The 17974-nt window shown below is 40.6% G+C and overlaps 1 protein-coding gene across 1 annotated transcript in view; it reads left to right on the top strand.

Moving 5' to 3' along the window:
- Window positions 1–7255: 7255 nt before the first annotated feature.
- The window catches only part of inpp5a (inositol polyphosphate-5-phosphatase A), a 145172-nt gene continuing 134453 nt past the window's right edge, over window positions 7256–17974 (top strand). Inside the window, exon 1 of the mRNA XM_005735113.1 lies at window positions 7256–7825. Coding sequence (XP_005735170.1) covers window positions 7748–7825 — 78 coding nt within the window. The 5' untranslated portion in view covers window positions 7256–7747. The remainder of the gene's footprint in view (window positions 7826–17974) is intronic.

Raw genomic sequence — 17974 nt, 5'->3', positions numbered from 1 at the left:
CTCTCTTGGGATACATACATACAGTGTGCATGACTGCTTTCAAAGTCCACTGGAGACAAAACGTCATGTTGATTGAGTGTTAATCCATTATTACAAGGCCAAATCCCTGCTCCTTTAGAGACATGTAAAAAAACACTGATTATTTCCAGGTTTGCCTATTTTTAGATAAGTGAATTGAAGCCGCAGAGAGCTCAGGGTCAAAGTGCGCATACTTGCTTGCAGTCTGGAATTCCAACATAATTTTTTCCATTACCCAGAGCGCAGAAGGAGGGGCTTTTGGCCGGCGCGTAGAACTTCTTTATCAGCAACGGGCAAAACACACGCACACAAATTTTTATTAACCCCTCCTTACATTCTCCCCTTGGGGTAAACCTGCCTGGAGCAAACGTGGTGTAGTATTTACTGACCCTCATGGAACACATTACCTGTGCTGTTATCTTTGTGCACACAGATCTCCACACATATTTGTTCTGTTATTTTTATGCCCATTTCTACTCGTTGACTAGCTGTGAGAAAACTGCTGCAAACTTTAGCAGAAATAGTCCGATAGAGCATGATGACAACTGGCTCTTTCATGTATTAGCAGAAATACTTTTGAAGGGACGGTCTTCTGAAAGATGCTCCATGGCTTACTGGTCAATATATTCCCCTTACATGTGAAAGATCCCTGATTAAATACAGGGAGGAGATGTAAACCCAGACTTAAGGAGTCACAAGCTAGCGTAACCAAGCGCCAGTCCCAGGCCCACACAAATGGGAGGGTTGCAGTGGGAAGGCCATCTGGTGTAAAATGTAATGATCCCTTGGGAAATAAGAGAGCAGCTGAAAGTACCGTCACTTTTTTCACAACATAATTTAGTCCCTTACAACCCACTAAAGAAAGAAATTTAAGTGTTGTGGCTACAGTGAGTCTACCATAAAAACATTTATTGGTAGAAATGGAGCCTCTGGTGCTACAAGTCTGACTCTGCAAATGTATGAGATTTCCCTCAGTCTTTACATCTCTCCGGCTCCTGGGAGCAAAATGAGCCTGCTCTTTGCATGTGCAGTGTGTTAGCAACAGCAGATGCTGGTTTGTGACCTGAGTACAGTTTGTATTTTGTTTACTCTTGTCCTTTCATGCATTTAAAATGAAAGTGACGTTCATATTTCCACACTTTGGAAGTTAGAATGAGGAAGGTAGCAACACTTACCAGCTTTTGAGGGTTTTGGGGTTTTTTTTTTTTGCTACTCTTGAATTTAATAATAAAACTGAATCCTTAGTGTAATGGAATTATGGGGGGGGAGCCTTTCAACTATAAACAGTATAAAGCATGGACGTACTTACTGTTATGTCATCCACTTGTCACCATCTTGGTTTTAAAAAGCTGGATGTGCCAAAAAGGGCTAGGTCTGACTGTGAAACCCGCTCACTCACTGGCTAACAATCACAAATCGTTACCAATGATCATACCGTGGATAATTCTCGTTTAACAAGGAGGATTATACGTGGCTGATACCATAAACTGAGCAGGAAAGTGTTCATCGAGGTCAAGTTAGGAAGCCATTTTCCCATATATCTCTGTGGAGGTTCCTCAAATGATGCCACATGCACACTCCTCGACTCACTGGGGAAAAATATGTAAGTCCCAAAGGGTTGGTGAATGGTTGCTGGAGATTTTGGTGTTGCTGGGTGAAATCAGTCGCAAAGATGGTGCATCAAAAACCTTCACGTGTTTGTGTTGTTCCTTAGCAGACTGCTGTGGTTGCTGCAACTACTTGTTAACCATTATACCAAAACATGAAAAAGTGCAAGTCAACATCTTTGATGCTACTATGGGCAACTTTGGCAATCTGTTAGCAATCAAAGCAATCATAAGGAGGTTTCTGCCAACCTGTTGGGAATTACACATTTTTTTTCCTCACATTTTCCTTTCTTTCCTCAGTGGTTTCCAGATGGTTGTGGACCAATCTCCAGCCCTTTAACGTGTCAAAAATGGCAGACAAGTTAACATTATGTGATTAACAGTTATGTGATTGCAAAACCTCAATAGAAGTGGCCACTTCTGCATTGGAATTTATTTTTCCAGCCTGAAAGCTATGTCCATCTGTCTATAATTGTGATGCATCAATGCTAGCATGTTCTGGCTGGCTATGTCAGTGGTGACCTCACAGGCTAATGTAATTTGCTAGTTCCACAAAAATCAAAAAGCTTCTTATAGCATTGGCCTAATTTGTCATATCATAATAAACCTGCTTAGCTCTGCTTGTAGGAGGATTTTCACTTAATTTTCTTGTTCTACAGCTTTCTACCTTGGTTTGTCTCCTTTTTTCTTTTTTTTCTACCTATTAAGGGAGCCACTGACTTTTTTTTTTTTAAAAAGCTTTGTGTTCTTTAAGGCTTCCCCTGATAAAAAAAACTATTAACTTTCAGTCAACCAAGCCCAGCATTACGTCTTCTAAACACATACTGGAGAAAAAATGTGAACTTTATGATAAACATTAGCCAGTCAGACTGTGAATGTTCCAGCAGTCCACATAGTTTAAATGCCCAAAATGCTACTTAGCTGTCTGCAGTAGTGTGGTTATATTTTTGTGCAAAAGTTCGGATTGTTTTCAAGGGTGCTCTGAGCCATTATTTTTGATTAAAGCCGTGTGAACACACACACACACACACACACACACACACACACACACACACACACACACACACACACACACACACACACACACACACACACTTCAGAATACGCACACACACAATAACACTGGTACTAATTTCTTCCTTTTGAATGTTATCATTATCCTTCTGTGTGTCTGAATGACTGATTATGGTTATTTTGTGGCATATCATGTTCACGAATACAGAACATGGCGAGACTCCATAAAAATAAACATACAATCATGCAAGTAAATGACAACAGGGGAATCGCAAAAGCACACACACGACAGAGACACACACACATACACACACACCCACGCACTCTCCCATGCCAAACACAGCTGTGAGCTCTCTCGTTTTGGCAATAACCTCTCTCCTCTCTTTTAAAGACCATTAGTGATCCGTGACCACGGTCCCCCTTCCCAAACACACAGCCACACTAGCTTGATGCTGTTAACATAATAACTTATGAGCCATCCTTTCATCATTTGAGGAGTGCCCCAGTTCCCTTGTGTTATCTCTGCACAGCTAGATGCTCAGTAATTGCAATCAGATGCAACATAGCATTGTATGTGATTTTTTAGCTTACTCAGTGAGGTTAGATCTTACTCTACTTCTTCTTAGAGAACAGGAGCTCATTGAGCTGTTATCCAGCATGTCATGTGCCTGCTCTAAGCTGTTGACCTCAAACTACCTTTGAGTAGGGTGGGCTATTTATGGTCCTGGGCTCCCTCAAACCCATCAGGGGAGATCACATCATGCTGCGTGAAAAGAAAGCGTGTAATTAATACATGATGATCTGTGAGTGATGCAAAGGAGTCTGCTTTCTGTGTTTCTGCCAGATGTTTCAGAAGCTAAAAGGTGACAGAAAGAATTTCTCTGTCTCCAATTTTGGATGACGAATTGAGCTGCCAGCCTGGTGCATGCAAACACGCGTGCACGACCCTGTCATCTACACTAATTTTGTTTGACTTTTGCTGACTTGAATTGGGGGGTGCTTTTCAACCCAAAGTAGCAGTCATAAGTGACTTTTCAGGAGAGCTAATGCTGTATGAATCCCAATATGTGGTCAACAAGCAGTTTTTTTGTGATTCCAGGGAGGAAAAAAGCAAACTAATATAAACTGTTCTCATTCACAAAAATCTGTTATATGTGGGTTTGGCTGTGTGTCTAGGACCCCTTGGCAAAAGGGTGATACATACTGATCTGGTCTGCAGTCTGTTAATGTGAAATTTTCCAAACTCTTTCTGCCAAAACCCAAATAGGAAATCTTTAGATCAAAGAGTGAGTATCCGCATTTGGCAAGGGTTGTCTCTGTTTGTGGAAAGATCACACACATAATGGAAAGAGTAATTATAGTTTCAATTGTGTAGCACAACATGTTAGAACATGACAGGTTAGAAAAAATTTTGGTGCCTGACTGTGGCTGCTAGCAGAGCAGAGTACACTTAATGTTGGATGTTTAATTACAGTCAAGCAAACTACAAATAACAGTTATTTAGATTGTTTACTAAAATCATTCATTTTAATGGTCTTGATTTCAGCTTCGAGACCAGCTTTCAGTCATTTACTATACAAGAAACCATGCTCCATATGCTCAGCTTAGAGACCTATGATCAAAGATAATCATCATCATCATTGTCATCTCCTTCTTCTTTTAGCTGCTCTCTTTAGGTACAGGTATACACATACCTGTACAGATATAGGTATTTAAACTCATCCGCTTGCACTACTTCTACTCCTTCCAACTTCACCTTTCCACCTGTCCTCTTCTCATTCATATACATGTGTTGCTGCTTCTAATGATTTTCATTAGTCTTCTCTCCACTGTATACCTCCACCTGCTCCATGCTCTCACTACAGATCACTATGTCATCTGCAAACATCATAGCCGAGAGACTCCTGCCAGACCTCATCTGTCAACCAGCACATCGCCACTGCTAAGGTTGAAGACAACCACAAATGTTGATATTAGCAATGAATAACTATAGCATTATTTTAGCATAATTTTTGGAGTGACTATATTTAAATGAGACGGTGGAGTGATTAGTTATCAAATTAGCATAGATAATCTGATTAAAAATGCTCCAAAGGACATCACGGCACAAACATGGTCAAGAGTTCAGTAACTTGGTTTAATTTGCGTTTTTGCCCTCTAGTGGCCAAAGATCTCTCAAAGTTACTTTAAACTTATTTTAGCTATGAGTATATTATTGCCACCCAACAGTTAAAATTTTAATTCTGTTAGATTGCCAGGTTGTGTGTTCTTGTTGTCCAACTCTTAGTTTATTAGGCATCGCAAACTGTTTTTAGAGAGTAAACTGCCAGCAGCTGTTTCAAACAGGCTTGACTGGCCTCATGAACCAGTGCAACTCTAGCCTGTGAAACTGTGATGAACTAAGTAGGCTATATGTTTGCAAATGTGCCAATAAAGGTTTTTTTTTTATGATATTATGATACAGCAACTAAAAAAATAACTCTGCAGATTAGAAGTAGCAATGAAAATTCCAACAATATACTGCATGTTAATGGATCTGTTAGTTACATGTTAGTTACACCTGGTTTGTGGTTTGAGAGTAGCCTGACATGCCTGAACCTTCCTCATCCTCTCTGCCAAAAAGGAAATGCATGCCTAGTTCAGGATGATTGGAGTCAAATGTTATATCACCAGTCAGGGAGCTGTATTGTAAGATCATTGAAAAAGCAATTTCTCAACAGCTCAGTTACTTCTTAAAACTTAGACAGAACCACAGCACTGAAACCGCTCTGACCAAAGTGTTTAATGACATATGTCTGAATACAGACAGTGGAAAAATGTCAGTCTTAGTTTTGCTGGATCTCAGTGCAGCATTTGATACAGTTGACCACAACATATTACTCAAACGACTGGAGAACTGGGCAGGTCTTTCAGGAACTGTACTAAACTGGTTCAAAACATACTTAGAAAACAGGAAATACTTTGTATCAATACATAACTTCACATCTGAGCAGACAAGTATCACATGTGGAGTTCCCCAAGGTTCCATCTTGGGACCCCTTCTGTTTAACATTTACATGCTCCCACTTTCACAGATTATAAAGAACAACAAAATAAACTATCATAGCTATGCAGATGACACACAAATATATATCACAATGTCACCAGGAGACCGAGGCCCTGTACAGGCTCTTGGTAAATGCATTGAGGAAATTAATGACTGGTTGTGCCACAATTTTCTCCAGCTAAACAAAAACAAAACTGAAGTAATAGTCTTTGGTGCCAAAGAAAAACGATTACAGGTCACCAGAGAACTTCAATCTATACATCTAAAAACCACAAACCAGGCGAGAAATTTGGGTGTAGTGATGGATGCAGACCTAAACTTAGAAAAACTCATTAAGACAATAACAAAGTCAGCTTACTATCACCTCAAGAATATTTCAAGGATAAAAGATCTGATGTCAACAGGACCTGGAAAAACTAGTCCATGCATTCATCTTTAGTAGGCTTGATTATCTTTACAGCATCTTTACAGGTCTACCTAAAAAATCAGTCAGACAGCTACAGCTCATTCAGAACTCTGCTGCTCGAGTCCTCACTAAGACCAAAAAAGTGGACCACATCAGTCCAGCTCTGAGGTCTTTACACTGGCTGCCTGTCCGTCAGAGGATAGACTTTAAAGTTCTGATGCTGGCCTATAAAGCTCTGAATGGTTTAGGACCAAAATACATTAGTGACCTCCTGACCCAGTATGAACCTTCCAGATCCCTCAGGTCATCTGGATCCGGTTTTTTATCAGTTCCCAGAGTCAGAACCAAACACGGAAAAGCTGCATTCAGCTTTTATGCTCCATATATCTGAAACAAACTCCCAGAAAGCCTCAGGTCAGCTGAAACACTCAGTTTATTTAAATCCAGGTTGAAGACTCACCTATTCTCAGCTGCATTTGAATAAAGCACCAAATCCACACTTTTAAGCTTAAATTTCAAAACTTATATTTTAACTACTGATTTTATCTAGTGTTCTGGTTTTATCTACTGTTTTTTAAAATCAATTTAAAATCATGCTTTTTATTGTTTTTGTTTTTTAATGTCTCTGTAAAGCACTTTGAATCACCTTGTTGTTGAACTGTGCTATATAAATAAACTTGCCTTGCCTTGCCTTGCCTTGCCTATGGTTGGGCATGTCTCTGCAACATGCTGCACTTCATGGGAAACCAATTTTCTTTTTTTTAATTAACAGAATATGGCTATTTCCATTGTAAATATTTCCATTGTAATATATTTTGTTAATTTTGTTTCCAATGAACTGCAACAAGTTGCAGAGAAAGAGTGATGTAACATCTGACTGCAATCATCCTGAACTACGCATAAATTTCCTTTTGACAGAGATGTAAGGAACAACAATGGTTAAAAAAGAAACAAAACAAAAAGGGAGTTTTTCTAAATTGCAGTAAATTATACAAAAAGCATATCAGGACAAAGTCAGAAAGACAAACAGTCGCTCAGAGATAGACCAGTTTAGTCCGATAATGGGTGCAGTGACGTTAGAAGGCAGAGCGGTAGTGTTTTCTGTGCGCTGGCCCTTTAAAACGCGCCGTGTTTTCATTGGTAAGGTGACGTCAGAGCACTGAAGGACTCCAGCCTATCCTCTCTAAACAGTGAAGGCAATGGTCCTGGCAAAGCGTCCTGCCTTAGGAGGGAGACTTTTACACTGCACAAAAGCCAGGGAAACACTCGTCGCTGGAATGAACCAGAGCCCTCCTGCACTCGCCGTGGATTAAAACCGAAACTTTTACGATGGCTCTGAACGTGAAAAAGTAGCGCGAGAAACAGCACGCTAAACCGCCACCGCCGCCACCACCACCAACGGACCTTCTACTGCAAAGCAACTCCTAGTAGATGTACGGCCACTGCTGAAAAATATGCTCCAGCCAAGCAACCTCAACCCGGGCTCCAGTCGCAAATTCGCAGTGTTTTAACCAGTTTCGTGAGACATTCACGGGCCTCTTCTTCACGTTGTTGTTGTTGTTGTTGTTGTTTTTTAAAGGTTCTTACCTTTAAAGTCCGCTATACAAGTCCACAACCCACCTGAGAGAGAGAGAGAGAAATAAGAGAGAGAGAATTATGGCAGGGAAGCTGACAGCAGCGCAAGGCACAGGAATACTGCTGGTGACAGCCAACGTTGGATCCCTGTTCGAGGATGTGAGTTTCCCCATTGATAAACACAGTCTGTCAATGCTGTCTCTTCACGCCAATGCTTAGTTCTAGCTTCGTTATTTCTCCCGCCACACGGTCAACTCCGTGTCTTTTATCATGCTAAATAATATCAAAGCTGGTCACGACTCGTGTATGTGTCAAGTCGCGTGCGGTAGCTTAAACAGCTACTGTACCGTTATACCGGGGGCCCTCTGACAACCTTAAAAACACACCGTACACCCGTCTGTCTTTACGGGTTACGTGTTCAACATATGCAGTGACCCACTTTTTCTCTCATGTTTCTTGCCTGCTGTGTATGCACGGCGGCGGGAAGATAACCCGTAGCTTGTTATTACTGTAGTATTGCCACTGACTGTAACTTGAGCTAATCAGGGATGCAGTAGCTGTTTACTATTTGAAGACTCACCCTCTAGGCTGATGTGAAGCAGTCTGTGTGCATCACAGTCAGTAAAAGCCAAACATGCATCCTGTCTGTATCAGAACTGTGTTTTTTATTATTATTTTTTAGTTGATGTGATACAGAGTGTATAAAATAGTCGTTATTCAGCTTTAAAAAAAACAAGTGCAGCAGCAACTGATGTTTTGCTCCTTTTCTCCATTCATGTCAAATGTGTCCTGCAGCCAGTGTTATGAATAGCAGAGATGTTAGGAGAGCAGGCAGCATTCAGATATCCACTCTTGACAGTGCCACATGCACATGTCAAGACAGCAGAGACGTCTTATGTCTAAAATAGGTGTGTCAGGCCTTATTAGGCGTGCCAGTTGAAGTTGTTGAATGACATCTGTTTTGTCATTATTATGTAATTATCTTTCACTTGGTCTACGAAAGTAGTCTGGTACCTGCTGGCACCAAGTTGAGGGGCAAACACTTTTCTGTCACTTTCAGTGTTGTGTCAGCATTGAGTACCCCCTCTTCTTCTTCTCTCACTCTTGTGAAGTGCCGATCCACAACATAAGGAAAGAGTTATCTCTCTGACTGGAGTAAGCCTATAAATAGCCTGCCACCACTCACAAGCACCACGCTTTGGGTGTCCTGTGCTATTTTTCTGGCTTTTTTTCCTTACTAAACTCTGAATTGAAATGTAATATCCATGTTTCCTGCTTTGAGTGGGTGTGCAGGTCATGCATAAGGCAATCTATAGTCTCTGATGTGTTTGCATCCTTATGATGAATATGTGGGCTGAATGAAGTCTTTGTTAACTGCTTTTAATACCGTTTCCACTTTTAGTCTGTTTTAAATTGCGTGCTAGGAAATGCAGCCTGACACTAATTCGCCAAGATGCAATATAAACTGTGTCAGGCCTTCAGAATATGCATGTATAGTACGATATCATCTAACTGAGTCTTGTCTTGAAATGGCAGATATTCTTTTTCGACCTTGCACTGCTACTGTAATGTTGCAAACATTACAAATATAAACCCATCACTAACAGATGTAACATGCAGTTGTGGTGTGATTTTAGCACGTAGAGCTAATCTGCAAGTATTGGTTGATACGCTGATTGTTTTTCTTTTCTTTTGGTAGACTAAAATTATAGGTGAAAGGCTTAAAAATAAGAATGAGATGACCGTGGATAGTTGACAAGATTTGCTCAGTAAGGTGAGCTGATGGCAGCTGTTAGATCACGTCCTATTACGCCTGCGGGGAACCATATGGAAGGAAGCCTATGTCGCATTATTTTATTAGTCTTTCTGTCTAGTGCACAGTGGAGATGATCAAGGCAAAAACCCATATATGTGTAGTTACTATTATCATCATTATCGTTATACTGTTATATTGTTATTATTGCCGTTAAGACAAATGTGCACCCTAGAAACCTCAATGTTTTATGTTCTTGTACATAAAGACAAACACACATAAAAATGTATATTCTGTCATCGATTCAGATCAGTTTGTTCCCATGGCCCAATCACATGTGATGGTTCAAAAGGGCTTGACGGGCACATATATATATAGACATACACATATTTTTAAAAAAAGGAGGGAAATCATGTCCTGAACTAGAAAAATGGTTTCTGACACTTACAGGCAGTTCGCGCGAGAAAAAAGTGGGGCTAAATAATAGAAACACAAAAAACAGTATAAAGCAGTACCTGCTATAAGCCTCATTTTTATTGTAAACAAACCGGTGTTGCTGTAATGCTGCTAACATTATGTTATATGGTCATCAGTCATTTTCAGACATCAACTTTTGGCCAGTGCAGTCTTTCTCACATGCATCACAGAAGGAAACGGTCCACTTCAGCCATGCTCGCAGTACTGGAAATGCTCTGTGCGGTTTAGGCGAGGAAGTTGCCCGAGTAGGGGTGCAGGATGCAGTGCTATAGCCCGCTCGCTAGCGGTGAATGCTGTACTATTTGCTGTACCTGTATTATTCGCATATTGGTACAATGTGACTTCACATTTTTTACTTGGGGAGCCGGCAGGCTGAATATCTACTAAGATCCACTCCGACTGCAGGTAATATTTCAGTCCTTGCGTGCACCTCTGTGCTGTCTGCAGTGCATGTGTGAAAACTGCTTGAAACACCTGCCTACAGCCGCAGTCCCATTGCCAAGACTTCAAATGAATTTGAATCATTTTGATCTTGACATTTTACATCGAACAGGAACTTAAAAGTGTTTGGCTTTTTTTCAAAGCATCTAACAGTATTCATTTGGGTCTCGCGCTCGCAGTTTAAACCCATTCTCGTGGTCCATGCGATTAAAACCAGTGCTTTCTTGGTCAGCCTCGGTGTGTAATTAAGCTGATGCGATAACTATAGTTATCAGTTATTGTTTGATAAGCATTACAGAATCGTCCTCGAGCTCAAGCCATTCGCTGTCGGCCTTGTGAACCATGCTCAGTGAATCCAATTATGGGAGCAAACACTGGTTTGTCCTGTGTTTAAAACGACCATCAAGGTTTACCCTTCATCTGTCTTTTGTTTTCTCACACGCTCGCTTTTGTGGCTCTAAGGAAGCATCCCTCCCCCCGTGGTCTGTTTGCCCTTTGACTTTTGTTGTGAATTGACCCCAGCACCACATACAACAGGACTCTGAAGTCTCTTCTTATTATTTATGTCCATTCAGTCCCGTTCTGATCCCTGTCCTGTGTCTGTTTCAGTCAGGTATTTTTTTCATTAGCATCGTAAAGCAGTAAAGTAAAGAGCAGTATTGAGGTTTCTGTCACTGCAGCTCAAATGCTGGCTTCCTGTGTAACAAATTTTCTTAATTTATCTCAACCATATATTGATACATGTTGAACTTGAGCATATTAAACTACTACCAGAAAAGGAAGCTATCATTACCGTATACGGGACCTGTTCTCTCCGGGCTAGGTTTTTATAAACTCTTCCCTTCCTGAAGCCACAGTGTGAAAACACAGTAGGTGTCCCATGGGTCCTGCTGGATTCCTGAGCCACCCTGTTTTGCATAATTAAGCACAGATGGAGATTAATGATCCCACTGAAGTGTAAGCTTGGTGAAGACAGGATAAAGGGGGAAAATAAATGAACTAATTGGTAATTGGTTTTCTAATTCAGGTGGAACAAGTCAAACTGTAGAAGATGCTGTAGCTGCACTAGTTTGGACCAATTCACACTTTATGCTTTTCTCTTTGCACCTTAGAAATAGGTGCCATTGTGTCTGAAAGGGTTGATGATTGGTTAGAATTAGTTAAGTGCCGGAGCTGAGCTCAATTATCATTGGGTAATCATGTTCAGAAAACCCTGGAGTGTTTAGTCTCTGTCTGTTAAAGGGGGACACTGTGCTGGCCAGACTTTGTTGCCATCAAATTATCCCGCTGTGACCTCTCACAGCCCTGGTTTTTAATTTTTTCAGAGGGCAGACTTTTACTCCCTGTTGGGTAAAAGAAAGAATAACAGCAGCGAACTATTTCCAGAACATAACTCAGGGTTTTTTTTCTGGCTCAGAATCTACTTTTGGAGGATAACTGCACGTGTAGACATGATCGATCCCAATTGTTGCCATTTTAACCCCTTATGACATTAAAACAAATTATGTGTAGGGGAAGTCTAAGGAATAAAATGCATGCACTTATTTTGCAGGGAAAAATTTGGGATTAAATGGGTTAAGCACTGAATTTTTTTCCCTTTATTTTTGGCCATTTGATAAACCAAAATAAATGCTACGCTTGGGTAAGTAAGCCTGTAGACAGTATAAAACATGGTTTGAGCTTCTATTTCAGTTGTTCTGCCCAAATATGCATTAGACATGAAGAGTGCTACATGATATCACAAAAATGCAGTTGTTGAGCAATTTTCACAACCACAATATAGGCACAAACAGCTTTAACTTTGAAGACAATCTATATGAATTTCCGGTTTGCGTCACACTTTTAAAAATTTAATCTACTTCTGGGCTAACATTATAAATTACAGGCAGCTGTGGAGGTCTTTAGGAGGCTATTGGAGCAGCAACTTCTTTGCACCCAACAGCCAGAAACCTCCAGGAACCACTGGCAACCATTTGGGGAGGTCGGGGTGGTCGTATCATTTCCCATTTGGCGGACAACTCAACGTGTTTCAAGATGGAGGATTGTCCGCAGTACAAAACTGCACACTCAATGGCATCACTAGTCGTTAGCCAATGAGCATGCAGTTTCAGGGTCAAGCCTGCCTCTCAACAAAGAATAGTTAAGTTTGTCTTTCCTAAAAAGAAATAACAGCAGCAGTCCACTTTTATCAGTGTTTTAGTGAAAAAATCCAATATTATGTCTTAATATAATATTTGGACATTAGCTGAACAGGGCTGTCTTTCTGTAATCTTTGTTGCTTTGGATGTTTCAATTTGACCTACAGCTCAACAGGGAGCCCGATCGCCTCCTGTGTAGATACTGACTGGGGCTCCGAGGCTGCTGCTCAGCTAACGCGCTCCTCCTGCCACGCCTTCTGTGTTGACATGGTGTGTAATCGTGCTGCTTAAAAAAGTGAGAGAATGAAAAGGTTTCCGTTACGGTTCGGAGGAAACAATGTAGGTGTGACTTGAGTGTCCTTATCCAGTATTTAATCTCTGGTTTAAACTGAAAGTAATAGTAACTGAGAGATCATATCATGACTTCTGAAGATTTGTCCTTGGAGAGCTCCCTGTGATTACGCTAAATGATTAAAATCTGACAAACAGATGCCCATTTTTCAGCTACCTTACATGTAGGGCAGAGTTGTTACTGTACTTTACTACTACTACTATTGGCTCTACTAACTACTATTGGCTCATCTTACTGTAGTTTTCATTCAGTTGAAATCCGCTCTGTTTTTGATGACATATACATCTTTTGTTTACTCAGCCAATATAACCATATGGTGAAGCAATAAATTACTATGAATGTCCCCTTTTGTGGGTTCTGTCTTCCAACTTCTTTTCCATCTCGTCTCTTGTTTCTCTCTGTATCTGTCCTGTCCACTGACAGACAGCTCATTAGCTCAGGCTTTCACAGCTTGGATCCCACTGAGCTGGCATATTTACACCACTAAAAATGGAACAGAGCAGGGAAAAAAAAAGCACCTGCCTCAAACCAAGAGGCTAGCTGCCAGTATTTTCAGTAACTATTACATTAAATGTCTGGTGTGGTGAGGAAGTATTTTTTGTTGTTACCCCACGCAACCTCTGCGTCTCATTAGAGGTGAGAAGCAAAGTGGTTAAAAATGCATTTTTCCTTCTGAACAAGTGATGATTTTGCTGCAGCCCACATAGACCCTGGAAGCTAAATATAGCTGCCAGTCACATGGCAGATGCTAGTGAATTCCCAAACTGAATAATGTAGTTGTGCGTTCATGGTGTGTATTTATAGTGTTGGCAATAGTAGTGCGAATGTGTGATCCCAGACATGATGCAGTGTTGATAAGAGATGGAAGAGGAGGAAACTAACGATGTAGGATGGGGGGTTTTCTTCTTAATATCGGATCCTTTTTGGTGTAACCCGTGTTTTACCGAGGAGCTCAACGGCCCAGGACTGTGACTAAATACTTCAGCCGACTGCTTTATGTTTTTGCGTTTCTTCCGCTGCCAAAGTCTGTCCCAGTGTGTTGCTGCAGGAGTGGAAACGTTTATGAAAGAAAGATCAGATGATGCTATTTTGGTGTTCTCCCTGCGCTGCCCTGCTCCATCCTGTCATAACGTGGAATTAGAATTTCAAAAAGGAAAAGATGTTGGAAGGAAGGCTGAAAGATGGCACCAAAAGGGAACAGCAGCCCAGACTTTCAAGTACCACATTTCTCTTATAGCACCAGTCATTGGTAAATGTGCATCTTAATATTAGTTATAGAGCATCCGTTGTTGTTGTTGTTAAAACTTTACGATGAGAGTGCAATTTCTTCTTTTCAGTGCTACTATAAGAAACATCCTTTTTTGGGGGGTGCAAAGGAGATGCTTTTGTTGCAAATTACTCTTTGGTGGTACTGACAATGTATAAGGGTTTCGTGAGCCTGGTATCAGCAGAAAACCTTAATGCAATAAATGAGTGTTTTGCATGTTGTGAAATTTTACGCAATATTTGCATTAAAGCCTCATTTCAGAAGTGGAAAAAGTTGCTGCACCACAGACTGAAAAGGTATATTAGACATGCACGTTTGCCTCCTGCAAACTCTCCAGCCTGACCTGTTGAGGTCTGATCACTCGGACCACATTAAGAGGTGGTCTGAGCAACATATGGCCACATTCTTTCAGCACTGTGTGCTCGCTCACTCAGCTGACGTCTCACCTGCTAGTGAAAATCAGTGTATTTGTTTTTTACGCTAAGGCAAGAAAAACTAAGGCTCTTTAAGTGGATTGGGCTGCTTTTGTGGTTTAATAGGCCTGGATTGGACTCCGGACAGGTTGCTACTGAGTTAAGAAGGTACGGATGGAATTTCAGGAATCTGGCATTTGTTTTTTTTTTTGCTAGAATGAGTAATGTATTCCACAAGTTTGGAACAGGGAAGTAAGATGTGGACACCCATTCTGATGCCAGCGAACCTGTCGCTGTCCGCACGTTATCAGATCAGCTGAGGCGCGTGTGAATTTCTCGTATGAGCGCTAATAAACGATATGCTCATTTTGGTTTCCTTTGCACAGCCAGTCAATGCCAAGATGGAATGTTTGCCAGTCTCACCGCCTTGTTTCAACCTATCACTGTTACAGTGGGAACAATAAGGGAGTTGTGATCTGATTTTTTTTTGTGTGTTATTCTTTGATGCACAGTTTTAACGGTTTCTTTTATTTTTGGTGCTTTGTTTGAATTTATTTTAGGAAACCACAAGATTTAATTAAAACCACTTTGTTGTGGTTTTTGGGGGGGTAGGGGTGTTGTGGAATTTCCACTGATCCCCTGAAAAGTCTTAAATGTGGTGAAAGTAAAATATCTTATTAGTAGCATTGCAGTCTTTAGTTTTATTTCGGGTGCCTTCTCTGCTTTTGGAAAGAGGTTTGAGACAAAGATGACCATATTTGGGAGATTCGCTGCTGCTGATGTCATGCGGCTTAAACAGTAGAAAAAACTCCCAAAAACCAGTCTGAAGCCTGAGTTTTGGATCACAGGGAGTTCTTGGCCATATGCAGATGTCATTATTTGAAGCTTTGCCTGTTTAATAAAAACCCTAAACACTATAACCACATATGAAATTAATGCATCTAAAGCAACAGTTTTGAACAATTAAATAAACCAGCTAGTCAGTAAATCTGCCCCAAACTCTGTATGAAAGTTCAGATGAAATTCTGACTGTGTCATATTGAATTTATGGGGGTTCTTCAGCTAAATAATAAGCTAGATAGTGCTTATTTTTAGTTTTCAGATAATAGTCTTCTTTTTGCTGTTTAATACCAGGTTTGGGTACCTGAGCAGGCAAGTCAGTTCAGGCCCAAGTCAGTAAAAGTCTACATATGATCGTGTTGCTCATGTGGGGAACATGCTGTTTCCACCTAGACAGTAGAGTTTATATTGGGGTTCTCTTGGGGGAAAGGATGCACTCACAGTCACAGCCATATATATGAATCCAGATACAGGCTCTCGGTAACACATGCCAGGAGACAGGGATTTTACAGTGGCTTGAGATGGCCACTTTTTTTTCTCCTTGAGGTCATTGACCCTACTCAGGAGGATTTGATAATGGTTTTGTGAAAAGACCCGGACAAAGAATGGCCAGGTCCCACTGGGCCCAGATAAGGGATAAGGGTGGGAGTGTTGATGCGGTGCAAAGGAAGTTTGGGTTTACTCCAAGAAACGTAATTATCCCAGCTGGGAAAACAAGTGAGGGGACAGCTCCCCACCCAGCCCCTTGATGAGTCTAAAGACTCATTCATAAGATTCCCAGAAGATACAAGAGTGATGGCTCATGAAACTCCACTCAGGATTACAGTAGGTTATGTGCAATGGGAGGAAAAAAGATCAATAATGTCAGATCCCAAGAACAGGAGACTTTCGATTTAGTGCAAAATTTCTATCAAGTCGCTGTGCAAGTATTTTTGCTGACCTGAGCCAACAGGTTTATATTAAGCATAAAGTAAAAGTAAACCAAATTTAGAGAGGTTCATATTAGCTAACTAGTTTATGATATTTACATGGTGACACAACCGGGTTCTTTTAGCAAGCTGGGTTAGAGGGTTGGTAAGCTGGGTCATGTCCCACATAAAGTGTCCAGATGTGCTTCTTCTGCACATATTGACATTTTTCTGCAAAAGTAGTTTGATAAATAGTTTGGTTTTTAGCTGAGTTGGTGTGTTAAACTGTGGGTTAGATGACAGAAGGCATTTTATAACTACTACTAACTATTACTACAACTACTGCTCGCTTAATAGACAAAACAGAATGATCAGTGATGGAAAAAATTTGTTGTAGCATTAGTTCATTTTCCAAAGCAGCTCCGTGTCCAGACTTGTCTGCCTGTCGAGATATTGTATCAGAGGATATACGTTGCAAATTTAGATAGTAACTCTGAGGTTTCTTTCTTTCTTCCTGTAAGTGAAGGTCGTTGCCCAATAATAGAGATACTAAAAGCTGGCACTGATTGCAGGTTTTGTATAATGTTGCATGGTAAAGTGGTAAAGTTAGTTGCTAATCTGCGGTATGATATTCTGTTCAGCGTCAGCCTTAATAGTGCGTTTATCCAATTGAAAGAACATCTCACTTTCCTTTATTAACAACTTGTGATGCAGATGCAGCAGCTTTGGCTTTATTTGTTCAGACTTTGAGATAGCTGTCTCTGAGAAGCAACACAAAGAAGATGAATTGTCCTTGTGCAGATTGAAGTTTGAATGCTAATTCACAGGGGCTGACAACTGTGAACTAACTGACACCTTTAATAAGAGCTTGACTACAAAAAATGGATAAAAAAGTAGTCTGTTTTGATGTTTTCTGTGGAGTTAATGAAAACGTGTTTGCATCATTTTGACAAGGCCAGTGCTGGCGTGCAAGAAGGCCAACAAATGAGAGTAGGAAATGCAGTCCAAGTAAGGTGTTGTGCGAAAGTCATCTGCCACCTCGTATTTCTGTATGCTGTGTTAGACAAGTGGGAAATAGGTGCAGCACATTATTGAAACTTGTGCAGATTATTAAGATTATTAGTTATTTTTCCCATTCTTTGTCAAGATGATCCCAGATTGCTTCAATAATGTTGAGGTCCAGGCTCTGGGGAGGCCAGTCGATGGCTGATAGTGTTCCATTGTATGTTTTTGTATCCTTTTACTACATTGGCAATGTGTTTGGAGTTATTGTCTGAAAAAATCAAGCTGCTGCCAGTTAGGTGCTTTTCACATTGAATTGCACGGGGGATCAAACTGTGAAGGTACTGCATGCAAACTTCTTTCTATTTTTTAAGGACATAACATACTGCTCATCTGCTGTAGATAGTTTCTAGATCCCACATTCCTTTTGTTGTCCTCCACTTGTCCAGTTTCCTCAAGTATTTCAAGGACACACTGTACATCATGCTGAGATGTGCCAAGTTTTTGGCTAAAAACTCTCTGGGAATCAATTGTTGGTAGAAAAATACTATTTTATGCCTGTCAAACTGTGTTATTCTTTGGCATTTTTCATAATTTCAGATAAAGAAATGGAAGCAAATAGTAAATAGTAATAGTGACACTTTCTAGTAACAAAGTGCCTAAAGTTGTCTTTTATGCATATGGACACACTGGTTCTTCCCTTAAATTAGGTGTCTT

The sequence above is a fragment of the Pundamilia nyererei genome, unplaced genomic scaffold, assembly GCF_000239375.1.
Source record: "Pundamilia nyererei isolate P.nyererei 1_Seehausen unplaced genomic scaffold, PunNye1.0 scaffold00062, whole genome shotgun sequence".
Taxonomy (NCBI): Eukaryota; Metazoa; Chordata; class Actinopteri; order Cichliformes; family Cichlidae; genus Pundamilia; species Pundamilia nyererei.
The sequence above is the reverse complement of the archived record's forward strand: the minus strand, read 5'-3'. Positions and strand labels throughout refer to the sequence as shown.